The sequence below is a fragment of the Rattus rattus genome, chromosome 13 (genome assembly GCF_011064425.1).
Source record: "Rattus rattus isolate New Zealand chromosome 13, Rrattus_CSIRO_v1, whole genome shotgun sequence".
NCBI classification, from domain to species: Eukaryota; Metazoa; Chordata; class Mammalia; order Rodentia; family Muridae; genus Rattus; species Rattus rattus.
Window position 1 is genome coordinate 1,992,048 of NC_046166.1, and position 25,612 is coordinate 2,017,659.

The following is a 25,612-nucleotide window of genomic DNA, read 5'->3' on the forward strand; positions in this document are numbered from 1 at the left end:
GCAGGGGCAGGGAAAGCCAAGCACTGGCAAATGTGTGAGGAGGGGGAAGGGACAGTCTACCAAAGAGTGTCTTGGCCTCAGCATCCCGCTTCCTTTCAGGGAAACCGTGATGAAAGCACAAACGTGGACATGTCCCTTGTCCAGAGAGATGTCCAGGTGAGTCTGGTGGCTGGCGAGGTGCCAGTGTGGGCTAGCTGAACCAGTGCGGGCTCACACTTCCTGCTTCGTGGCCAGGTGCCTGGGAATGGGATGAGCGGTGGATACTGGTGGGTTCCGGGTGTTGCGGGTTTCTGAGGCGCCCGGGGACTTGACATTGAGCAGGGATCCTAGTTTTCTGAGTTTCCTACCTGTGAGAGGGACTTGGGTAATTAATGCTGCAGCTGTTAAAGATCTCAAGGACATGGGACTTCATGTGACTTGGTGCTTTCCTATGAAGGTACCTGTCTATCCAGCTTCTGAGTTCGTGGGCCTAGAAAAGAGCCGTCCTTAGCCCTGCATCCTAAAGTTTCTGCCCTTGTCACCCTATGAACTGCAGAGAGGGAGGAAATCCAGGCATCTGAACTAGCTGTCTAAGTTTGTGTTGCCCGCTGGCTAGTTGAGCCTGTCCTACCTTCTTAGTGAGATGGCCACACACACACACACACACACACACACACACACACACACACACACACACACACACACACACACACCAAGCCTTCCAGGAAAGGCAGATGTTGGCTCTGCCCCCTCTTCCCTTCCTGACCTGCTCTGCCTCACCTCGACGTGAGGAATCTCAACCTGAGAGTGTCCTACTAACCCTTAATTTCTTTGACTCTCTGAGACCCAGGAGGCATCTTAGAGGTCGGGGCAAGGTTGCACATTGGCAAGCCTTCCTAGGTTTTAACAAGCCATTATGCCCATCAGCTTTTTCAAGTTTTGTTTTTATTTTATGCGTCTGAGTGTTTCGCCTGTGTGCATGTCTGTGAACCGTGTGTGAGCCTGGTGCCCAGTCATCGCTTTGTCCCCGTGACTGATTAAGTTCCACAGTCCTTGTCACACATGCTTCTTACAGACAGTGAAGCTGCTTTCCGTGATCAGGAAATGTCACATAGGAATCTGGCAGCTGGCTTCAGTCCCGCAATCGAGATGTGGGTCTGTCAGCCGAGGACCTGTGTTCCTCTGTCCCGTCACTGAGAAGCACTGCCCCTGATATCAAGTCAGATCTAATCCTTACATTTGTTTTTATATGAGGAGATTGAGGCACAGGAGCCAGAGCCCTGCCCAGCATCCCACCACAAGCTGCTTCAGAGCCAGGACCTGAACAGGGCTTCTCTTTCCTCCTCTGTGGTGCTGGATGCCGGCTGAATACTCTGTGCTATGCACAGACAGATGAGGGGACGTGGATTGCTGGGGTCTGAGTCTGCTGTCAGCAGGGCCGACAGGGTCCAGCAAACTGGCACTGCCAGGGCCCTGCTCCTCCCCCGGGGGCTTTACAGAGCTAGATGCTGCCTGGGTGATCTGAGCCTGGGACCTGGATGATGCTTTCTGGACACATGCGTCTTCTTCCTCATCTAGGAGCTGTACGCAGCTGGGGAGAACCGCCTGGGGACAGATGAATCCAAGTTCAACGCAATTCTGTGCTCCCGGAGCCGGGCCCACCTCGTGGCAGGTGAGACTGTCCTGGGTGGGTTAGATGAGAGCAGACAGGCCTGCAGAATGATGTCCTCTGCACGGCCCTTCACTTCCTCGAGCGCCCCCTGGTGGTGTCTTAAAGGGAAAGGCAAGGAAATGGATTGGGGAGCAATGGCCCAGCAGGCAAAAACACAGTCAGCCCCTGACCTCCACGTACATGGCATGCCCAGTAACAACAAATATTGTATACATGAGCGTGGGTTTCTGTCTATTAGAGGGTAGCGAGGTGTGATCTGTTTTCATGGGGTTCAGTTTCATGTCAGGAGACGGCTACTCAGGACCATCTGGAGCTGGTGGTGAATGTGTGAATGTGGACTGGAAAATGAGTAGAAGGTGATGGAACTGAGTTGTGGGAGGGGCTGGGGGCAGTTGTGTGGTGAGGGCTGTGTGATCAAAGCAGGTGCAAAGGCCCTGCTGGACTTCCAGCATAGCCCAGGCATAGCCATGGGGATGTGGGTATCTGGAGCAGATAGAGATGCGGCAGCAAGGGATGGGGTCAGAGGTGGTGGACAACTCTGCCTGCAGTGCAGGGAGTTAGGCGTCCATCCCACGAGAGAAGTCAGAAGCGACAGGAGGGCCCTCAGTGGGGTAGACCTCTTAACTTCAGCTTGCAGAGCAACACGACGCCCAGATTCCCCAGGGTACCTGGGCCTCAGGTGTGATGCTGGGAGGGCAAGGTTGAGTTGATCAGGCAGAAAGTCATGCAGTGACCTAGGGGGGGAGCTGAGGAAAAGGGACCAGAATCTTGTCTGCTTGCTGAGAAGCTGGGGTGAGAGGGCCTAGGAGGAGTTCCATCAGCCAAGGGTGTGGAAAAACAGTGGCTCTCAACTGAGCTTAGGAAATTTGGATGGACTGGACACCAGGAGCAGAGGGCATCGGAACGGTAACTGTGCTGGCGAGCCGGTGTGTGTGTGTGTGTGTGTGTGTGTGTGTGTGTGTGTGTGTGTGTGTGTGTGTGTGTGTGTCTCGGGTCAGAAGAGGTTTGGGGCTTGTCAGGTTGGGAGCTGTGAGGGAACAGGTATCTGAGGTCTTCAGACGGGAGGGACCAGAACAGTGTAGACAGCTTGGAAAGGCTGTGGGCGCAGCAGGGCGGGAGTGAGGCGAGGAGTTCGCAGCAGTGCTGCTCTGGTGCCAGGACCCAGGTGCTCAGGAGGGAGCGGGTATGTATCCCAGGTATCCCATCGGTCTTAGGGCTGGCCTGAGGCTGACATAGCTTTGAACCTGGCTGAGTTTGGGCTTGAGCCCTGTCCCCAGGGCATGCGCATTCTGTCCCAGCAGTCTAGAGGTTTTTTTTTTTTTACTGTTTGAGAATTTCGTGTCTAGTTGACCCCCTCCACTCATCCCCATACTCTCCACTTTTTTTCCCCAAATAAATGTGCTTTTTTTGTTGTTGTTTTATGTGTTTGCCTTTTGAGACAGGGTCCTACTAGGTAACTTTGACCGGGCTATAACTGGCTATGTAGAACAGGCTAGCCTCAAACTCTGCCTGCCTCTACTTCCTGAGGACTGAGATTAAAGACATATGCTATCATATCCAGCTATTATGTTGGTCTGTCTGTCTGTCTGTCTGTCTGTCTGTCTGTCTGTCTCTCTCTCTCTCTCTCTCTCTCTCTCCCTCCCTCTCTTTCTCTCCTCTCTCTCCCTCCCTTCTCGCTCTTCCCCTTTCCCTCCCCCTCCCTCACCACTGACTGGATCCACTTATTGTTACCAGTACATACGCTGATGTAGTGCCAGCTACTGAAACATGAGTGGATTCTCAGGGACCACATTCTTAAAGAAAGCGGCCTCTAGCATCCATCCATCACTTGCTAATGGCTCCTCCCCTAGGGTGGGGCTTCGTTAGCCCCTCTCTGTCCTCTCTGTGCTAGGCTTTTTGGCTTGACCTTGTGCATGCAGGCACAGCCACTGTGAGTTTGTCTGTACAGTGGCCCTGTCATACCTGGTAACATTCGCTGCAGTCATCCACCATGTTGGCTCTTACATCTCTTCTGCCTTCTCTTCTGCAGTGATCCCCGAGACTGGGGAGGAGGGGTGTGATACAGATTCCCCACCCCCATCCCCCTGAAGGCTGAGCACGGCAGTCTCATAGTCAACACATGCTGTGCACTTGTGATGTGGATTAATCTTTGTCTGTTTAATGAGTATAGATCATCGGGTCACTGTCAGGTTTCAGAGTGTTATGACATGGGAGAAAAATGAAGAGAATTTCAGAAAACATCAGATAAGCAGACACCATAGCTCTGGTATGAAGAGAACACCAATCTGGAAATGATTGGTTGAAACTGAGGCAGGGGTAGTGAGAGAACTCGATGTTGATGGTAGCACTAGCCTCAGGTTCCTGGACTCTCTAGCATGGTTCCTTCTCATAAGAGCCAACAGCTCGTTCTGCGACACTCGGCAGCTCCTGGGTTTATAATTAAAGGCTTTCAGCACAGCGGAACAGGGTGGGTTGTGTCTGAGTGGGTTAGAGCTCACGTAGCTCAGAGTGGGGTAGAGCAAGACTAGCCTGCTGCGTGAAATAAGAGGGACGAGGGCTGGGAGTGTGGAGACGTGAGGACACTGTGGAGTGTGGGCTGAGATGGGTCAGCAGACTGCTCTGATAAAGGGATCATCTGACTGCAGGCCAGTGGGCAGCACACGGGACTCAGAGCAGAGAGCCGTGACCTTCATGAGAGCTCTCAGGCTGTGCAGGGCAGAGTGGAGAAGAGCTGGTACTCGTGGGGTGTGTCTCCTCTCGTGGGCTGGGCTTACACAGCAGGAATGTGTTTTCTTAAGAGTTTTGGACACTCATGAGCTTGCCAGAATTAAGTCAGAAATACACTTAAATCTAGGGAATGACACACCCCTGCAGTCTGGCTGCATGAGAGGCTGTGGTCCGTGGAAGCTAGAGGGGTTGGAGGATGTGACGCCATTCCATGCCAGAAGGAACAAAACAAGATGCATTTATTCTGCCTAGTTCAGCCCAGCGTGACTTAGAGACTCAACCCTGACAAACAGGAGGGCCCTGCTGATATAAAGTGCTGAATACATAGTGGGGCTTAGGAAAGAGCTGTGCTTGTGTGTGAAAAGCAAGACAAAAGACCCTACAGCCACCCATTGCAGGCCAAGATTTGTCCGTCCGCACACATGTGTCCTGACCTCCTGACTGTAGATGCCACCGGTGGCTTGCTGGCTCAGGACCCACCATTGTGGCAGTATTTTAATACATATTCCAAGTTGCTGGGGGTCAGGACTACACCGTGGAGATTTGCGAGAACACGATTAAGGCTATGACCTGTGCCCCTTCTATTTTCTTGCTAGTTTTCAACGAGTATCAGAGGATGACAGGCCGAGACATCGAGAAGAGCATCTGCCGGGAGATGTCTGGGGACCTGGAGCAGGGCATGCTGGCTGTGGGTAGGCGTCTGGCTGGTGGGCTCCATGGCTCCTGTGCCGCGTGTCTGCAGAGCAGCTCTGCAGAAAGGGGCTGGGATCTGGGCGTTAGTGGGAGCCCGTCCAGCTCCTCTCCTAGAGGAAGGTGACTCACATCCTGCCAAATTTCCTCTAAAAATACATCCCTGTGGGCAATTGTCAGCTGTCTGTGATGGAAACACATGGAGGGATTTTTACTTGCAACAGCAAAACAGGCCCATTCTAGAGAGTGCTGGCTGAACTTCCAGCATGGGGAGTGTGCCTTCTGCAGCAAGTCTTGGCAGCTCTAGGAACTCCTCCTGATACGGAGCTGGTTCTTGCCCTGCGTCCCTGCCCCCTCCCTTTGTACTTGCTGAGGGACTGTTTGCCCATTTCTTATCGGGGTTTTTTTTGTGGATTTTTCTGGCTAGAACAGGTAATAGATTTCCTTGCCTGCCCCGAGAATAGTACTGCACCCCCTTGACCTTTTCTCCATGAGGGTTTTTCTGTTTAACCCCTCATGCCTAGGGTCCCATGAAATTGGTGCCTCTTCGTGCCCACCCCCACCTCCAGCTATGCACAACCCTGGTGGGTTTTTTTGCTCAGTGATGGTTGGGATGGTGGTCCTACTGTGTGCGGAGCCACATTCACGGCGTCACAGTCAGCAGGAGAAGGAGATGGCTGGTGGCAGATTTGATGTCCAGGCTTCCTAGGAGGACATTTAGGTAGTGTGTGCCCTCCTGTGTCCTGCAGACGTTATGCTGTGTTTTTCTCTTGCAGTGAAATGCCTCAAGAACACCCCCGCCTTCTTTGCTGAGAGGCTCAACAAGGCTATGAGGGTACGAAGTCCTTGTGTGCAGTGGGGTTAATTCCTTAATTTCATCTTAAAGCCTCCTGGGTCTAAGGGGTCCACTGTGGGCTGAATATAGAAGGCAAGGGAGGGTTGGAGCTGGTGGGAAGCCCCATGCACTGACTTTGGATGACTCTTTAGGGAGCAGGAACAAAAGACCGGACCCTGATTCGCATCATGGTGTCTCGAAGCGAGCTTGACCTGCTGGATATCCGAGCGGAGTATAAGCGGATGTACGGCAAGTCACTGTACCACGATATCACGGTAAGGGATTAGGGGCCAGTAAGGCCTTCTCCTCATCCCAACACCTCCAGGCCCTCCCCAGCTCCCTTCCCTCTCTAGAATAGCCCTGTGTTTGACCACGTGGGCTTCTTCATCTACTCACCTCCAAACTGATCACAAGATCCTGAGGAGCAGGTTACAACCCTGTGACCCTATGTTGCTAACTTCTAGGATCCCAGTGCTTTGTAACTTAACAGGGATGTCTGCCAATGAATGGTATAAAGAACTCTCAGACCTTCCCCTGTGGAGTCCCTAACCTTCAGAGTCCCCAGGGTCTGTGGAGCTCGGCTCTTGCTTCCTGAGTTCCAGCTTCTTCTACATTCACTTTCTAGTGGAGACCGCATCCATAGCTCAGCCTTGGGTCACAGCCTGGGAGTCTGATCCTGGTTTTTCTGCTTGGTAACCTCATGACCCTTGAGCGGTGTCCCACAAACCTCCGAAGCCCTGGTCGGCACCTCTGAGGAGAGTCGTTCCCCCACAGGTGTGGTGGCAGTCTTCGCAAATGTCGGAGGAAACGCCGTGTGCCAGAGCTGGGCTGGAGGAAGTTGTCACTAGGTCACCAGCAAGCTCTGCAGGGCCTGATTTCAGAGCTGACATTTGATATTGTCGGGCTCATCTTAGAAGAGAAGCCATGAAAATGAGGCAGAGAATCTGTCTTTCCTGTCAGAGTTTGGCCTAGGTCGCTAGTATTCTGTAACAGCTAAAGCTGCCACAGATCTTGTCTTCAGAGAGCTTCCAAAAAGCTTAGGATGTCAGAAAAATGATCTGAAATTAGCTAAGCCTGAGCAGTCATCCCCGAGAAAGCACAGGGGTGTCAGACAGATTGATCTGTGGAGAAGCAAAGACTGCAAGGGCAATGGTGTCCTCCATGGGTGGCCACAAAGATCAAGGAAGAGCACAACATCACTTTCCAGTAGAACCCAGTGTAAAGGGTAGTGATGGCCAGCCTGGGTGGGGGTCCTTCTGTATTGTGTATGTATGCGTCATGTATGTATTATATGTGTGTGTGCTGTGTATGTACTATGTATGTATTGTGTATGTATGTATGTATTATGTATGTATGTATGTATGTACATATGCATGTATGCATACGCCTGCCTGTGGAGGCCAGCGTCAACATTGAGTATCATTCCTCAGAAGCTATCCATGTTGATTTTTAAGAGTCTCTCACTGGGACCTAAGGCTTATCTAGTACTTAAGGATTAGGCTAGAATCCGCCCCAGGGATCTGCCTGGCTTCACCTTCCCAGAGCTGGGCTACAAACACTTGACATCCAGCCTGGATCTTGGCTCTTGTTTTGCATAGAATCCGGGGGCTGCTGCTGGACAGCTCTCGTACAAGGGAGGTCCGCACTGCATGCTCTGATGGGAACTCTTGCTTCTGGCAGGCCTGCCTCCCACAAGGACACTTGAAGCCTTGCCTCCCTTAACCCTTGCTCTTGTTTCTGCAACCAGGGAGACACTTCTGGGGACTATCGGAAGATCCTGCTGAAGATCTGTGGTGGCAACGACTGAGCGGTGGCAGTGGCTCACCTGTGCCCCCTGCTGGCCCCCTGCTGGCAGTGGCCAGGAAACGTCCCGAAGAGCACACCAGTTTCCCCCAATCTATCTAGTACCCACAAGTGCACTCCCCAGCCATCCACCCATCCCCAAAGCCATGACCTTTTCCTTCTGGTCCCCCCTCATCCACGTATTGTGCCGAAGGGCCCAGGTGGGCCAGGTTCTCAGGTGACCATCTCCCTGGCCCTCACAGCCCCTTGCTGTGCAAAATTGATGTTTATCTCTCCTGGTTCCTACACTCATTCCTTGCTGCTTGTGGCTAAGACTCTTAGCTTTGTTGTAGATGTGTGATTTTTGTATTTTTATTTGAAAACTTTTTTTAACCATCGCTGCCAGACAGACGCATACAAGCGTGTTTACTGTATACATGTTTCTGGAGAGAATGGTAGGTGAGTGGGCCACCCATCTTTGCCTAGGACAAAAGGGAGGTCTTGTAACGGTACTGTGGTGTCTGGTGAGAATGTGTCATGAGTTTTGTTTTTGCCAAACTCACACTCTTTTTTAGAAGAGGCCAGAAAATCATTTGTTCCACTTTCCATGTAAAACCATGCAAGAATTAAAGCCAGGCCCTGTGCCAGTGGCAGGGATCCTTGTAGTTTGGAATGTGCCTTAAACCTGAATGTCTGTAGCCAAAAGCTGTTTCCAAATTAAAGTCAGCCAGTTCTGGAACATTCTGGAAATGTCTTTCTGCTGCCAGCGTGTTTTCTTCCGCTTTATGACTCAGAGATCCCAGCCCTGTTAGCCAGTGGAAAATGGATCTGCCGAACTAGAAACATGCATCATACGCTGTGGAAATCCAGTCCCAAGCACAAGTTAACCTGGCAGGGATTGTGTGTTAAGGATATACAAAGGGTGCTCTCCAGATTCACACAGGGCCCAGGTAGTGATGAGGCACAGGACCTGGGCCCGATGCAGAGTGGTAGAGTTCCCTGAGTGAGGTCACCTAGGTCCTGGGAAAGGACCTGTGGTTTCTTGGGTGGCCTCTCAGGGAGACTAGTCAGGAGGATGGGAACAACCGGGGGGCGGGGGGTGCTCTAGCAGCCAGCTACCTTGGGATATCTCATCAGAAGGGCAGTCTTCGCTCCAGCCCCGCAGGATCCCTGATCCTTGGTGTCTGGAGAGGGAAACTGCAGGGACAGTGTCTAGCATTCATTGTCATGTCCAGGAGCATAGAGCTCGGCTTGCTGGCTGGAGGTCTCCCATTACTTCTCCTGCGTTAGCTTAGGATAATGACATGCTAGAAAAGCAAGTTATCTCTAGCCTCTGCGTCCAGTCCAGAACCCCAGAGAGGCCTCAGCTGAGCTGCAGCCTCATGTTTCCCCAACAGTGGTAGGGTAGATGACTCTCAGGAGTAATAAAGCAACTAAACACCGCTGTTGTGGATGACACTGGCAGCCATATTGTTCACAGACCCCAAGAGCCATTAACAGGTGGGTGCGGTCCAGTGATACAATAGAACATATGTTGCCGTGGATGAAGGAATGATACGCTGTATCATGGATGAACTTTGAGAATTTGTTGGGTAAAAGCCTGATAGGAAAGGACTTTTGGTTCCATTCACAGAAGCTGCCCTCAATAGGCAAGTCCAGGATTGCTAGAGTGTTGGCATGGGGAGAGGTGGAAGGGAAGTGACCCCTGAATAGGCCCAAAGTTCTTTCTGGGGTATTCAAAATATTCCTGGACGTCATTAATGATGATGACTCTTCAGACACACGAGAAGCCACAGAATTTGTCCAAGTTAAAATGGTAATTTTTGCTGAGTGTATACCTTTAATCCCAGCTTGGTCTACATGCTGCATTATTCCCCTCTGAGTGAATTTTATATAGGAACTTTGTTTACTGAAATCATATCTATCTATCTCATAATTCAACATGTATAATATGTAATTATTGATATATATGAAATATCATGTGTGATATATATAAAAGAAGTTCGTCTCTGGATTCACAACCAGGGAACAGGATTCTTGAGGTGCGTACAATTCCTCACCACCAGGATGGCAGGGTGGGGAATCACATGAAGGCAGAGATTCTGATGGGGGTGAGTTGGATCTTGTGTCTCCTGAGTGGCAATGGCTGTCTTGTGGTCTGAGCAGCAAGGCTGCATAACGGGCCTACTGTGCACGGTTACCCCTCTAGGCCTCTGGTGTCTCACATCCTGTGAATCAGTTTCCAGGGTTTGTCTCTAAGAAAGTTGGAAGACCGGTTGCACAGGCTACCCAGGCCTGAGAGCTAGAACAGCAGTGTGGGGTTCAGGGCGTAAGAAGGAGCTGGAGCTGTGGTAACGGAGGTCACGGCTAGCAAACGGGGGCCCAGATAGTAGCTTTTATTTCACACCATGGTGGGGCAGGAAGGCAGGAAAACCTAGCTTGGTTCTCAGAGTGATGACTTCAGCTGATAGGCTCCACCATGCCTGGTAGTCAGAAGCCGTCTGCAAGAAAAAGGGTGCCCTAAGTGAGCAGCAGAGGAGGCTGAAGGATGCCCTTGCCCTTGCTGTGCCTAGTGACTGCGACTGCCTCTTTCCAGCTTTCTGGTCCCTTGGGACAGCAGTGGAAAACAAAAAAAAACAGGACCCTTCCAGGGATCCCAGGGGTTGGGGAGAATAGATGGAAGGGCACAGGAGTGAGAATACTTGGAATAAGGTGCTCTGCCCTAGACTGCATAACATACCCTGTGCCTCTTGCAGCCAGGGACCCTAGATGTCAGGTCCAGCAGACGTCTGAGCCACTCACCATCTCCAAGCAGGTCAGGTTTGGGGCTGAAGGGTCCTGGGGGTAGGTTTGAAGCCAGTTCCTCCAGCAGGCCCAGCAGACCTGTCACTTCTGCCTCCAGGTGCTCCACGGTCTTCTCCACCATCTGGAGTGGGAGGGTGGGGCAAAGTCAAGCACAGAAGTTGGGCCAACTTTACCTTAGCTCGTGGAGAAGACACTGGGTGCTGTCCAGTCCTGGCTGTCACCCAATCTCTGCTCGGTTTCCCTAGGTAAGAACATCACAGGCCGCATGCTCCCTTTGTCCTTTTAAGGATCCTCCTGTCTGGTACTCAAATGTGCCAGCATGGCTTTGCACAGGGACACTAAGCACCTTTTTGTTTGGGAGGAGCCTATAAGAGTGCACATTCCTTTTGCTGCACCGCCCCCTTGTGGCCCATTCATCGAATGACAGGTTTGGGATTTTAAAGTTTGTTCCTAGGGGTTTGCTTTAAAGAAACGGATGTGTGTTGCTACAGCTCCTGGCAACCTAATAAAGCCAACAGGCCTCATGTCAGAGCAGTGCGTTCATGCTTAAAATAGAAAAATAAGAAAACCAGCTACATTATAATAGCATTCAAATATTAAAACTATATATCACTTTAGTTGTTGATGTCTGTAAGCTCAAAATCTTGAGACAGGCTCACCACAATTTCGGACCAAGGAAAGACTGTCTCAAAATTATTATTATTGTCTTGGGGTGGTGGCAGAAAGGCAAAAGTCAATCTTGGAGCTGCCCATTTGTGTGTGTTTCAGGTTGGGGATGGGGGGGTACACACACACCACTGGGAGTGTAATGGGAGGTCAGAGAACATTCTGCAGGAGTCCTTCTCTCTTTCCACTTTGAAAGTCCTGGGGGCTTGGCAGTGGTGGTATACACCTTAATCCTAGCACTGGGAGGCTGAGGGAAGAGGATCCTTGAGTTTGCGGCCAGCCTAGTCAAGTTTCAGTACAGCAGGGTACACACAGGGTTCCCTGTCTAAGGGGAACAAAGATAGGAAGGAAGGAAGCGAGAGAAGGGGGCTGGGGAGAGTAAGTCCTTGGGATCAAACTCATTAAGCTTGAACGTAGGTAACCGGTAGGTAAGCCATCTCACTGGCCTCGTCTTGCTTGTGAGCCAGGCTCTCTTACTGGCACATGCTTAGGCCAGGCTGACTGCTGGTGACCTCAGGGACCCTCCTGTCTCTTCCTCTTCAGTGCCAGGATGCCACAGTGCCTGTTTTGTGGGCTCTGGGTATGGAACCTGGCTCCTTATGCTTACAGGATAAGCATTTTAGAGACTGTGCTATTTCCTTGGCTCCCCAAATTAAAATGTTGATATACCAGTATATATAATTAAATGGTAGTTAAACTTGCTAAATAACATAATCTAGCACCGGGCCCAGGGACTGCTGCCATTCTGACCAGATGTAAATGACATGCTGAAGTGCTCTCTCTCTCTCTCTCTCTCTCTCTCTCTCTCTCTCTCTCTCTCTCTCTCTGTGTGTGTGTGTGTGTGTGTAGGGGTTGTCCATGCCTGTGGTCCTAGCACTCAAGAGGCAGGAGTGAGACCCTGTGCAAAAAGCAAACAAGTCAATAAAATCCAACAGCAACAAAGAGTGTGGTGGCCCATGCTTTTAATCCCAGCACTGAGAAGTTAGAGGCAGGTGGGTTTCTCTGAGTTCAAGGGCAGCCTGATCTACAGAGTGAGTTCCAGAACATCCCTGTCTCAAAAAGCAAAAACAAAAACAAAGCAAAGATGTTTTCAGCAATGGACCCTACGTTATGATTCACCAGAAAACTTGATGGTTGAATTTCCCCCTTCCCTGGTGTCTTGGTCAGGGTTTCTATTGCTGCAACACTGCAACCAAAAGAGCAAGTGGGGGAGGAAAGGGTTTATTCTTTTACACTTCCACATTGATGTTCACCACCAAAAGGAAGTTAGGGCAGGAATTCAATCACAGCAGGAACCTGGAGGCAGGAGCTGATGCAGAGACCATGGAGGGGTGCTGCTTACTGGCTTGCTCCTCATGGTTTGCTTAGCCTGCTTTCTTACAGAATCCAGGACCATCAGCCCAAGAATGGGACCACCCACACTGGGCTGGGCTCTCCCCCATTACTCACTATTTGAGAAAAAATGCCTTACAGCTGGATCTCATGGATCCAGCTCCATGAGGCTCCTCCCTCTCTTATGACTCCAGCTCACATCAAATCGATGCACAAAACCGACCCGTACTTCCCACTAGGGGAGAAATCGCAGGCTGTGTGCAAGCAATGCCTCCTAGGACTAGGAGGAAGGGTGCATAAGACATTATTACCCAACTGAACATCCCAGTTAGAGCATGGAGTCGTTAACCTGGCCGCTGAGGAACGGGACCGGCCTGGGTTTTCGAACATTTGTACTTCACAAAGGCCGTGAAGCTTCACGATCCCTTCCTCCCATACCCTCCTTACCTCTTCCATAATGTTCAACCGGCCTTGGACAGCCATGTGTCTGTCACAGCCTGGGCTCCAAGCTAGATCTTCTCCAGGGCCACTGGGGGACTCAGCAGCTGTAGGGAAGACAAGTGTTGTCACCGTGGAGACAGTGGTTCCCTTGAGGTGCTAGAGGGCTCTGCAAAATACCAGGCTTAGGGGAGCGGGATTCTGAAATGAGACACGAGGTCATGCAGGGGATGAAGACACGAGGCACCACCCTAATACTCCCCTGTCTCCAGACCTAGGAGGGCCCTCTCAAGGAGGCAGTGTCTTGGCTGTGTAGCACCAAGACAGGAAAGGTTTTGACTGCTTGCAAAGACATGGAGAGAAGCATGACTTCCTCAGACAAACCATCCAGGGAGTTGGAACGCCTACAGAGTAACGGGTCTCAACTAGAAAAGGGTCTCAGGATCAAAGCCAAGGACAGCACTTGGACCCAGGGACCTGGAGAATGTGGAGGAATGCGACTTTGGAGGGAGACAGTGTCGGCAGTAATCTAAGCTAGAAATGACCAGCCAGAGAGTAGCGGGCAGAACCCAGGGAGGAGACTGAGCAGCACTGGGAACCAGCTAGTCTGAGCTGCCGTTCCCCATGCCCAAAGCCACACTGCTAGTGAGAAGATCATAGTTAAACCGACTATGCTGACTGTCCTTGGTGGTCCGCTTGACTAAATCTGGAATTATCTGAAACCCAAGATACTGCGCACACCTTCGAGGGTTTTATCTTAATTATTTGGATTAATTACTTATTAGTACAGATTTTTAAGGTGGGGAAATCTGTCTTTAATACAAGCTCTACCTTCCGTTGGCAGACATGGAAGGCCAGGCAGTGATGGAGCATGCCTTAAATCCCAGCGCTTGGGAGGCAGAGGCAGTCAGTCGGACCTCTGAGTTTGAGGTCAGCCTGGTCTACAGAGAGCATTCCAGGACAGCCAGGGCTACACGGCAAAACAAAAACAAAAAAACAAAAAAACAAAAAACCAAACAAACAAGATAAGGACAAAGGAAGGAGCTTGCTCTCTTGCTCTTACTGGCAAACCCTTTCTGTCACCAACATAAGAGCCTACTTCTTTGGGATTCCAGAATAACTGAAGACCAGCTGGATATTCCAGATTCATGGACGAAGCATCTACTGGGTTTTGGACCTTTTGTTGGAAGGCATCCATTGTCAGATTAGCTGGACCACAGCCTGTGAGCCTCCTCAGGAATCCACCTTCTACAGATCAATCGATTCATTCTTAGTCATGTGTTCCCTAGAGGGACAGATCTGATCACCTTCTGGAGAACCCTGACTAGGACACCTCCTCGACTCTTGACTCATGATTCTCCTCATTCACTGAGGTTAGACCTGGCACCACCAACTCTGACACAGAAGTGTCAGTGCCCTGGTTCTGAACTTGGGCTGCAGTGGGTCTATCTGAGGCATTAGATGTGGCCGAGACCTTAGGAAATGCCTGTCTCCTGGAAGCAGGTGCTGTACTGGGAGTGAAAAGACGAGGAGATTTTTTCAGACTGTAGAGAGGGCGAGGAGCCTAAAGTGGCAGGAAGGGTTAACACTGGAAAAGAGAGACAGGAATGTCCCTGCTCAGTGCTAGCTCAGTCCCCTATGGGATGTGCATAGTGTGCAGGAAGGGAAGGGAAGGTCAGAAGCTGGAACCTCAGATATTTCTTCAGGAAGCTTGGAAGGAAGGAAGAGAGGGAGGGAGGGAGATCAGTTCACCATGGCCAGAGAATTGTGTACTATTGTCCTGGGCGTTGTCCTGGGTGTTTTCCTGGCTTTGGAAAACACAGCCATGCTCATAGGGACAGAAAGGGAACAGACGTGAAGGAATGTACTTCCATGCAGTGTCTGAGAAGGTCAGAACAGAGCATCAAATTTTCTGGAACTGGAGTTACAGACAGGATGGTTGTGAGTTTCCTTATGGGAGCTGAGACCTGAACCCAGGACTTCTTCATGAGCAGCAAGTGCTCTTTACTGCTGAGCCATCTCTCCATCCCAGACACTTATTTTAAACTCTGTCGTGTCTGCATTTGTGCATGTGAGTGCAAGTGCCCACAGAGCCCAGAAGAGGGCTCTGTAGCTGCAGTTACAGGCAGTTGTGAGCCACCCAACGTAGGGGCTAGGAACTGAACCAGGGTCCTTCATAAGAGTGGTACACACTGTTCACTACTGCCATGTCCTCTGCCTGGTGGAACTGTTAGCTAAAAGCAGAAACCGTGATGGGCTAAGTGAGAAGATTCACAATGCCAAGGACGATGAAGAAAAGACCTTCAGCTCAGGCCTTCCTACTGGAAGGCTGTGCTCGGTGATCCGAGATGCCTGTGAGAGGCAGAGATCCAGACTAGCCTCGGTGAGGGGACTCCACATTTGTTTCAGCTTAAGCTGGGCGCTCAGCCAGGAGAGTTGTGGGAGGCAAGAAGAGCTCTTCTTAGTCCAGGGTGGGCTGTTTGGGGAAGACGAACCCGTCCTGGTGGGAGTCTGCAAACACACACTCCCTGTATACCCAGGCTAGAGGCCTTCAGCCAGGTTACTCTAGGACAGTGGTTCTCAACCTGTGGGCTCTTGGGGGGTCACACCAGATACCATGCATATCAGCTATTTACATCCATTTGTAACAGTAGCAAAATTGCAGTTACAAAGTAGCAAAGAAATAATTCCATGGCAGGGGTCAGCACAACATGAGGAACTGTATGAAAAGACCACGGCACTAGGAAGGTTGGGAAGCACTGATCTAAGAGGATCACCTGCCCCTGCTGAGTCCCCGTACCCAGGAGAAGCCAGCAGCTGTGGGTGTCTTGAGCAACACGCCTCTGCTCCTCTTCCACTGTTCTCCAGAGTCTGTGAGGAGATCTAACTTGGCTCCAGAAGCCCTCCAGGAAAGAGGCTGGGGTGAGCTCACTCCCCTCCATCAACACTAATCCCTCACATCTGGATGGAGCTGTGCTCTGAGCTCATCCAGGCCTCCTGAGGACTCATCTGACAGAAAGCTTGGAGCACAACCCTAACAACTGTCTGCCAGGCCCAGCTCCCCCATTGCAGAGAATCCTAGCATAACTCTGTCTAGAAGACCCTCCTCAGCCTCTGCCCTCAACTGCTAACTTTCTGGCCTCTGTAGCCCACACTATCAAACTGGGTGGGGCTAGCCTGAGGGTCTGCATCCCAGAAGGATAGCGCTTAGGAGTACAAATGTCTTTCAGAACTGGCTTGCTTGAGGCCTCAGAAGACAAAACTGGGGTAGTAACAGACAAGTCTCTTTTGATGCAAACAAACAAACAAACAAACCCTCAGGGAAGTAAAAAACTGAGCTGTCTCTGTCTCACTGTCTTTCTGTCTGGCCTCTGTCTCTCTGTCTCTCTGTCTCTGTCTCTGTCTCTCTGTCTCTCTCTCTCTCTGTCTCACTGTCTTTCTGTCTGGCCTCTGTCTCTGTCTCTCTGTCTCTCTGTCTCTCTGTCTCTGTCCTCTGTCTCTGTCTCTCTCTCTCTCTCTCTCACACACACACACACACACACACACACACACACACATACACACACCCCTCTGGCTCTAGGGAACTCATCAATCAAGTATGGGTGGAAGGCCAAAAGATTGCTGTGTTATCTCACAGGACCTTGAGCCTAGGCTGTAGGCACTCCTCCCTCCGGTCTTCCTACTCTGCCAGTTGGAAATGGGTTTCCTAGGGCATGGGAGCTCCTGCTTGAAACCTTGTTTGTACCCTGGATGGTGGCCATGGGTGAAGCAGCGTCCTGTGATGGGGCAGCCCAGTGACAAGGAGAGGTGCTGGACTGGCTGACCTAACTAAAGAGGTTTGGCCACCAATCTGTCCTCTAGGTGGCCTGCCCACTCACAGACCTTCCAAGACAACCCACACAGTGAGAAAGTATCCCCAGTAATCATCAAAGCCATACTCTATTTTACCAGCAACCCCAGCCACTTGGGGTTAATGATATTTGACCACATTCAATGTAATAGAATAACAAACTTTACCACATCTAGTTCTTGTATGAATATTTGTGATGTGTTCAAAACCATCAGAGGATTTTGAGTCTTCTTAAAGAGAAACAGAATCACATTTTTAAAGGATTGTGTGAGTAACTATGCTGCTCTGACTGAAACTGGCCAAGGGCCTGGGAGGTCTTTAAGAGAGAGCTACATTCCAAGAAACTTGGGTTGTGTTTGTTTTTGCTGGGAGGAGGCATGGTCTATCTCCTGCTCTTGTTCAGAATCTTAGTGGGTCACTGAGAAACGTATCAGTGTCCTTCCTGTGATTCCCCTTTTGGTTGAGTTGGTGTTTCCTTAGGATACAAGTTAAGCTGCTATGAGGAAGAGCCTCTATCAATCACAACACCCTGTCTATTTCCCTCTCATGTCTCCATTCAAAGCTAGACTGACCGATGGTCAGGCTGTAGGCAGCTCTGAGACTAGAGTCCAGGTTCTGTCTTGCTACTCCATATTTTTTTAAACCACTAGTTATAATAAACTAATCCTTCCCAAACCCTAGGATGTTGAGGCCTCAAACCCACCGAGGTAAACCTCACCAGCATACACTTGAAGTCAGAGGCATCTATGAGATGTTCTTTGCCTCTCACTCAACTTCCTCATGCTGACTGAGAGATTCGTCTGCCCTGCCCTGTCTCCTTTGCAGGGCTGCCATGATCCTGCTCCCAGAGGTGTCTATGAACTGCAGAGTGGATGCCACAAAGCAGCTAGGGTGGTTAGTCTCTGTCAACTAGTCACCTGAAGAGAAGGAACTTCTGAGGAACTGAGCCTTTCAGAACAGCCTGTGGGCAAGGCCCACTGACATTTTCTTGACTAAGAACTCAATATGAGAGGGCTTGGCCCTCTATGGGCAGTGCCACCCCTTGGCAGGTGGTCCTGGGTTGTATAAGAAAGCATCCTAGGGGCTGGAGAGATGGCTCAGAGGTTAAGAGCACTGACTGCTCTTCCAGAGGTCCTGAGATCAATCCCCAGCAACCACATGGTGGCTCACAACCATCTGTAATGGGATCTGATGCCCTCTTCTGGTGTGTCTGAAGACAGCTATAGTGTACTCACATACATAAAACAAATAAATAAAATCTTTAAAAAAGAAAAAGGAGGAGGAGAGAGAGAGAGAGAGAGAGAGAGAGAGAGAGAGAGAGAGAGAGAGAGAATTCTAAGTAAGCCATGGAGAACAAGCTAGTAAACAGTAGTTCTTCACAGCCTCTGCTTCAGTTACTGCCCCCAGGTACCTGCCTTGAATTCCAATCCTGGTTTCCCTTAAAGAACTGAGAGGAGGAGGAGGAGGAGGAGGAGGAGGAGGGGAGGAGGAGGGGGAGGAGGAGGAGGGGAGGAGGAGGAGAAGAGGAAGAAGAAGAGGAAGAAGAAGAAGAGGAAGAGGAAGAAGAAGGAAGAAGAAGAAGAAGAAGAAGAAGAAGAAGAAGAAGAAGAAGAAGAAGAAGAAGAAGAAGAAGAAGAAGAAGAAGAAGAAGAAAGGTTTTCCCTCCCAAATTGCAGTGACAGGATGGGCATTGAGCAGATAAAGGCTCAGAATGATGGAGCCGGTAGGTCAGGGAACCCCTTGCTCTGCCTCTCCCGTGGAATCTATAGTTCAGTGTGATCGTTTGGATCAGGTCTCAGGATAGAAGGACATCTCTCTAGGGTCGAATCTATGCAGGAAGTCAGAAGGTGCCACGTTAGAGAGGGAGTTCTTCAGCAAGGATGCAGGGGCAGCCCTGACCTGACTGGATTATCTGCTACAAGCCAATTCCGTTTCTTGGGTCCTGGCTTTTGTTATGTCTGTCTTCTAAGTTCTATTGCTTCGAGGTCCATTATCTCTATGAGTTTCTTGCTGAACGCGGCTATGTGCCAGTCATTGAATTCTACTTCTTTCTTTGTTTTACTTTCTTCCCCTTTCCTCCCTCCAAACCTTCTAGCAAATTTCTCTTTGATCTCTTTTAAATTCGCGGCCTTTTCCCATTAATTTTATTACATGCATAAATGCATATACTTATGCATATGCATATACTTATACACTCCTAAATGTAACCTGCTCAGTCTGTACAGCATTATTTCTATGTATGTTGTCAGGACTAACCATGTAAATAAATGAAGTCACGCCTTTCCTTCCTTCCCTTTCCTTCTCAATCCTCTGACGCCTCAGCCTTCCAAGTGTGGGATTATATATCCCTCTACCTTAAAAGAAGTTTTCTTTTTTACACTGAGTATGAGTCATTCCTGTAACCCCATCGCCAGAGGCAGGGGAATAGCAAGTGCAAGGCCAGCCTGGGATACACAGCAAGAATTTGTCTCAGCCAGGAGACACCTTTATTCCCAGCACGCAGGAGGCAGAGGCAGGCAGATCTCTGAGAGTTCAAGACCACCATGGTCTATATAATGAGTTCCAGGATAGCGAGGGCTACACAGAGCAACCCTGTGTTGGGTAGATAAATAAGAAATCAAAAAACAAGTTGTTTCAAAAACATAACAAAAACCCAAATTATTATTATTGTTGTTTTATGAAATCAAAAGTTTAAGTGATACACGTAAGATTACATAGCCAGAAGGTGGTGGTGACAGGATTGGAAGGTGACAGGATTGGGATCTGACTGACACTGCCCCTTTTGGAAGTGTGGCTGTGTAATTAAGTTCCTATATCTTGGAGTCTTCTGAAAAAAAAACAAACAAACAAACAAAAAAAAAGTTCCTATATCTTGGGGTCCCCACTGTCTCCCCTTGTAAGAAATAAATCATTATATTTCATTTTCAGGCCATTTAGAATTCAAACACAATTTAGATGGAACACACACGCACACATACACACATGCACACATGCACACACACACACATACACACACATACACACACACACACACACACACACACACACACACACACACACACACACCAGCACTTGAGAGGCAGAGGCATGTAGATCTCTGAGAGTTTAAGGTCAGCCTAGTCTACAGAGTGAGTTTCAGACCAACCAGGGCTACAATAGTGAGACTCTCTCTGTCTCTCTCCTCTCTCTTTCTTTTCCTTCTCTTTGTATCTCCTTGTCTTTCTCTCCTTGCCTTTCACTCTCTTTCTCCCTTACTTTATGTCTGTCTGTCTCCCTCATTCTTACACACACACACACACACACACACACCACATGACCCCGTCTTTCCTAGCTAGCAGCTGGTGCCTGCCTCCTGGGTGATTTTCAGTTTATTTTAGAGTTGAAAAGTTTCGGAGAATAGGTTATGTGACTGAGCCCGTGCAAAGGAGGGCATCTTGAACTCCAGGTTTATCTATGAACATCAGAGAGGGCTAGGCTTTGCATTCTGAAAGAATGGGATGGGGAATTTGGAGGCAGTAATATTAGATACCAGGAAGACTGTACATCCCTAAAGAACTTAGCTGATGAGGGATTCATGGGCAGGAAAATGTGGTTAGGAACACACAAAAACACTATTTTGTGCCAAATTGGCGTGTCGACCATTTTTGTCTTTTCTGTAGCCTGACACCTGACTTTGCAAGGTCAAAATGATCTACCTTGATATTGCTTCTCTGCATCCCTAGTACTCTTACCATGAGGTGAGGGACACTTTTTCTTATACCATCTGTAAAATGGGGGTAAACACAGAGCTGGTATGGGCAACAAGATACCTTTCTGTTTCTGTCTCTGTCTTCCATGTTGGTTCGATCCTCGTGGTTTGGTCACAATCATGTTGTGTGTGTGTATGTGTGTGTGTGTGTGTGTGTGTGTGTGTGTGTGTGTGTGTGTGTGTAAGGGGGCTGTGTGCATAGTAAAAAATGCTATAATCCAGAGGTGTTGGTGAGGATGATTATACCTGCTTGCAAGAAGAGATACAGCTCTTGTGAGAGAGGTAGATCAATGGTTAAGAGCTCTGGATCTTCTAGAGGACCTGGGTTCAATACCAAGCACCTCATGGTGGCTCACACCCATCTGTGACTCCAATTCTAAGGTGTCTTCTTCTGGCCACCAGGCATGTATATGGTACACAGACATACATGCAAGCAAAACACCCATGTAGATCAAATAAAGTTAAAAAATGAAAGAGAGACACAGGGCTGAAGAGAAGGCTCACCTGTTAACTTTATTGATCTTCTGAAGGACCCAGCAATATATCTCCAGTTCCAGGAGATACTATGCCCTCTGGCCTCTAAGAACACCTGCTTTTTGTATGAGACTGCTAAACAATAAGAACTTAAAAAAATAAAGTGTTTGGAATTTCCTTTAAAATAATTCAGGGGTGACAGCAGAGGTGAAATTATAAATGAAACGAGACTGCTTAAGAATTAATAATTATAGTATAATTACATTATAGTAATCTATAACTGTATAATCTATAATCCCTGGTGCACATGAACTCACACAGGCATACATGCATACATACATGCATACATACATACAATTTTTTAATTATAAAAAGTAAAAGAGCCAGACAGTAATGGTGCATGCCTTTGGTCACAGCACTGGGGAGGCAAAGGCAGGTGGATCCTTGTGAGTTCTAGGCCAGCCTGGTCTATAGAGCCAGTTCCAGGAAGCCAAAACTACCCAAAGAAACCCTGTCTCAAAAAACACAAGCGAGTGAGTGAGTAAGTAAAGAAAGGAAGAAGAGGACATGGAGAATTCTTCTGACAATCAAAACAGGAACTGAGCTGAGGTTGGCCTCTGAAAAGGTCTCTATAAGGGAGCTGCTAAGACCAGTCATGGGTAACAACTTCCCAACCAGACAAGCCCAGAGACCAGAATTTTATTCTCAGAACACACATAAAGGTGGGAAGAGAGATCCAACTCCACAGAGCTGCCCTCTGAGTTCCTCACTTACATTGTGCAACCCCATGCACAATACTGAACAAATTACCAACTTAACAGTCTACAAGAGTCACAGACATGACCACTACATCCTTGAAGAAAAGAGTCTATCCTTAGCAGGAATCAGAGACATTCCGTTAAAATAAAAGATGACCTGGGGATGTGACTCAGTTGGTAGAATGCTTGCCTTGACATTCCGAGGCCCCACGTTTACCCCTCAGCACAACCTAAAACAGAATCGGTAGTATCCTCTCTAATCACGACACTTGGAAGGTAGAGGCAGGAGGAGCAGAAGTTCAAAGTCACCAGGGTAAGTTTAGCACCAGCTTGTGCTACAAGAGACCTTGTTCTTTACAAAATATATATATTGGGGTTGGGGATTTAGCTCAGTGGTAGAGCGCTTGCCTAGGAAGCGCAAGGCCCTGGGTTCGATCCCCAGCTCCGAAAAAAAAAAAAAAAGAACAAAATATATATATTAAAAATAGCCAGGCACGGCCCTGACATTTGGGAGGCAGAGAGCTCAGTGAATTCCAAGACAGCCAAGGCTACACTGAGAGACTCTGTTTCAAAAAACCAAATATATACCAAATATGTAAATACCATGTAGAAAGTAGTTTCTTCGCAAAGAAAAATCTAACTGGAATTAGATCAAGCTTCTATAAATAGCCTTCAATTTTATAGACAACACAGAGGGAGAATAGTTGAATGACACCCAGAAATTCAATTCTATCTCTCTCTTTCTCTCTCTCTCTCTCTCTCTCTCTCTCTCTCTCTCTCTCTCACACACACACACACACACACACACACACTTTGTATGTGTGCATGAGTGCCTGTGTGCCTGTGTACATGTGCGTGTGCGTGTTGATTTTTCAAGACAGAGTTTATGTAGCCCTGTCTGTCCTGGAACTCTCTCTATACAACAGGCTGGCCTCAAACTCAGAGATCTGCCTGCTTCTTTTTCCCAAATGCTAGAATTAAAGGCAAGCACCACCACCCACCCGCAAAACTTTTCTCAACAATTGATTTCAAGGGGGAAAAAAAAAGGAAGAATGAAGAGAGATTGCACATTTAAAGAGACAGTAGACATATCAGTCAAATTTAACCAGGCATGCAACCTTGCTTGGATCAAACAAATGGGTGCAGGGAGGGCATGACTACTTGACAGCGCCTTCTTCCAAAAGGCTCCAGCCGAGCTCGGGTCCCCACCTCTGCAGCCCAAGAAGAACTTAGAGGATCTAAAGGGGAAGGAAAGGGGAGGTCGGTGCCTTGTGCTAGACAGATTGCCAGTCACTCCTTAACAGATAGGGAAACTGAGGCTAGAGGCGTTGATGACCTGAGAGAACTAGTGTTACGTGTTCACTGGTGGGCGCGACCTTTCTTACACTCCCTGAAGTCAGCCTGTGAGATGAAAAGCGATTCACCCCACAGGGACTCCTTTAATGATCTGGGTTAGTCTCCCGTTTCTCTGTGGGCCCTGAAAAGCAACCAGAGCTTCAGTTTCGGTGCCAGGCATCTCTGCCTGTCTGAACAATAAGCGAGGGTGCCAGGGGCCTGGGATTTGGTGCTGGATCTGCCTTAACACAGCCTGAGCTCACTCCTCCTCTAGACAGCTAGGATGAGCCAGAGTTCTTAGAACGTTCTGGGCACCTCAAGGATGGCCTCCTCAGCTCACTACAGATCCCTCAGGCCTCCAGGCAGGTGAGACTGTACCTTCTTTTTTCTATCCGTCTTCCCAGTGATGGTGCTGGCCCTGCCTGGGCCATTGACCCTTTCAGACTCCCCTTCCAACAGGATGCTCTTCGGAACTTTCCCCTGGATGCTCTGGCCCGAGGTCGGCCACACCCTGCAGCTGGACCTCCGCCCATGCCGGCTGGTCCTCTCCAACTCTCTTGACATCCGGTTGCCACATTCCTTTCCCCAAATCTTTCTTTCCACGTTTGTTCCTGCCATTCCTATTTCTTTTCCTTCTTGTTTGTGTTTTTCTCAAACTCCCGTCTCTTGCTCTCCTCACCCACATACATTTATTTCCAAAGCCTCTTTCGTTCCCAGACTCTCCTCTCTTACTCATCTTTTTCCTTGATCTCCTCCCTTTTCTGTCCTTCGATCTCTGTTTCTTTCACCATCTCCGTTCCCTCCCTCTGCTTTTCCCGGTGTCTGTCTCCACTTCCTCTCTCTTTCCTACCTCGCCGTCCGGGGATGTCCCTGGGACCCTGGCTCCATTCGCCCGCCCCGGCACGGAGCAGGGCGAGCCCGGCCAGCGCGCAGAGCAGCGGCTGCATGGTAGGGAGCCACCGAGTGCAGCCGTTTGTCCGTAGTCGCCTCCTGGGGATCGCGCCCGCCCGGCCCGAGGAAATGCAGTCCGAGCCAAAATTCCTGGGCGGCTCCGGGTTCTGGCTCCAGAGAACCTGCCCGCCCCCTCTAGAAGCCCCACCATACCCTGCAAGAAGGCGCAGTCCGGGATCCCATCTCAAAGGCAACCTCTCCATCAGAGCATCCCGTCCAGCTTCCCACCCTACCCCTGCCCTTGGGGATCAGGCACCGAAGTGGAGATGGAGGCCCCAGGCTCTGCTTCTGAGCCCATTTCACAGTCAGCCAGATTGAGCCTGAGATTGACCTTCCTCTGTGTCCCTCACAGGCTGGCACAAGTTCTGAGTCCCGGACTCCTAGGATCTTGGAAATGTTCTCTGAAGGCTAGTGAGAACAGATGGAGGGCTTAATGTCTGCCCTCTGCAGAAACCCGCCGATAAAACTCATTTAACTCCTTCCTAAAGAGCAAAGGCGGGAGATACTACACGCTGTCCAAGCAGCTGCCTCGACTTGGGATATCGACCTGCTTGTGCATTTGGTGCGCCTGGCTTCGGAGGCACCTGGCTTTCCCCACACAACAGTAAGCAGTGAAACCAGCAGTAAGTGAACTTAGCACAGGCAGAATTTTCAAATCTAGAGAGAAGAGTTATCTTGCACCTTTATCCATTTCTTACAAGTTACGACTTCAAAGCAGTTTAAAAGCAAGGGACAGTAGCCAGGCGGTGGCAGAGCAGGCCTCTACACCCGGCACTTGGAAGGCAGAGGCAGGAGGATCTCTGTGAGTTTGAGGCCAGGCTGATGTACACATTGACTTCCAGGACAGACAGCCAGGGCTACACAGTGGAGACCCTGTCTCAAAACAAAATGAAACAAACAAAACAATTAAAAAAAAAAATCAAGTAATGGCCCAGAGACAAAAATAAACGGAAGTCAGAGCATAAATTAGCAAATGTGCTAGCCCTGCACTGGCCAATGCTCGGTAAGTAAAAAAAAAAAAAAAAAATTAAAAGGAAGACTGTGACTACTCCTAGGAACAGTGGGGGTGAGGGTCTATTGTAGCTAGAAGAGAGAACATAGGCAGAAGCAGAGACATCTGGGAGAATAGAGAGAGGACATGACCCTGAACCATGTGAGGAGTGGGGGGAGGAAGGATAAGGGGAAGGAAGGAAGTTAGTTATAGAAGCCAGGAGGGCAAAAGGCAAAAAGGGAAGAGTAACTGACATGGCTGGATTATAGAGCCTCTGAAGGAAGGGCAGCCGGAAGCCGGGATGGAGATCAGGGGCTGGGGTAGAAGATAGGGTACGCCAGCCACGCCCTGTAGTAGGTAGGGGCTGAGGGATGCTGGGATGGACATCGGGGGTTGGGGTAGAAGATAGGGTATGCCAGCCACGCCCTGTAGTGGATAGGGACTGAGGGATGCTGGGATGGAGATCGGGGGCTGGGGTAGAAGATAGGGGTGCCAGCCACGCCCTGTAGTAGGTAGGGGCTGAGGGATGCTGGGATGGACATCGGGGTTGGGGTAGAAGATGGGGGTATGCCAGCCACG

The 25,612-nt window shown here is 49.5% G+C and overlaps 2 protein-coding genes across 2 annotated transcripts in view; one reads left to right on the plus strand and one right to left on the minus strand.

The window, feature by feature from the left end:
- The window catches only part of Anxa11 (annexin A11), a 44,533-nt gene extending 36,094 nt beyond the window's left edge, over positions 1–8,439 (plus strand). Inside the window, exons 10-15 of the mRNA XM_032918730.1 lie at positions 100–156; positions 1,558–1,651; positions 4,975–5,070; positions 5,845–5,903; positions 6,056–6,178; positions 7,651–8,439. Coding sequence (XP_032774621.1) covers positions 100–156; positions 1,558–1,651; positions 4,975–5,070; positions 5,845–5,903; positions 6,056–6,178; positions 7,651–7,710 — 489 coding nt within the window. The 3' untranslated portion in view covers positions 7,711–8,439. The remainder of the gene's footprint in view (positions 1–99; positions 157–1,557; positions 1,652–4,974; positions 5,071–5,844; positions 5,904–6,055; positions 6,179–7,650) is intronic.
- A 1,627-nt stretch (positions 8,440–10,066) lies between these two features.
- On the minus strand, positions 10,067–24,157 carry Plac9 (placenta associated 9). The gene is made up of 4 exons (XM_032919045.1): positions 23,942–24,157; positions 12,936–13,033; positions 10,488–10,611; positions 10,067–10,186 (listed from the first exon to the last, which is right to left on the minus strand). Exons 1-4 carry the CDS (start codon positions 24,036–24,038, stop codon positions 10,176–10,178), a joined length of 330 nt encoding a protein of 109 aa, XP_032774936.1. The 5' UTR covers positions 24,039–24,157; the 3' UTR covers positions 10,067–10,175.
- Between the last annotated feature and the right edge of the window lie 1,455 nt (positions 24,158–25,612).

Coding starts and splice junctions, on each gene's coding strand:
- Plac9 (XM_032919045.1), bottom strand. CDS start 24,038: ATGCAGCCGCTGCTCTGCGCGCTGGCCGGGCTCGCCCTGCTCCGTGCC. Junction 13,034..23,941: donor GGACATCCCCGGACGGCGAG/GTAGGAAAGAGA, acceptor TCTTCCCTACAG/CTGCTGAGTCCCCCAGTGGC. Junction 10,612..12,935: donor GGTTGAACATTATGGAAGAG/GTAAGGAGGGTA, acceptor CTCCCACTCCAG/ATGGTGGAGAAGACCGTGGA.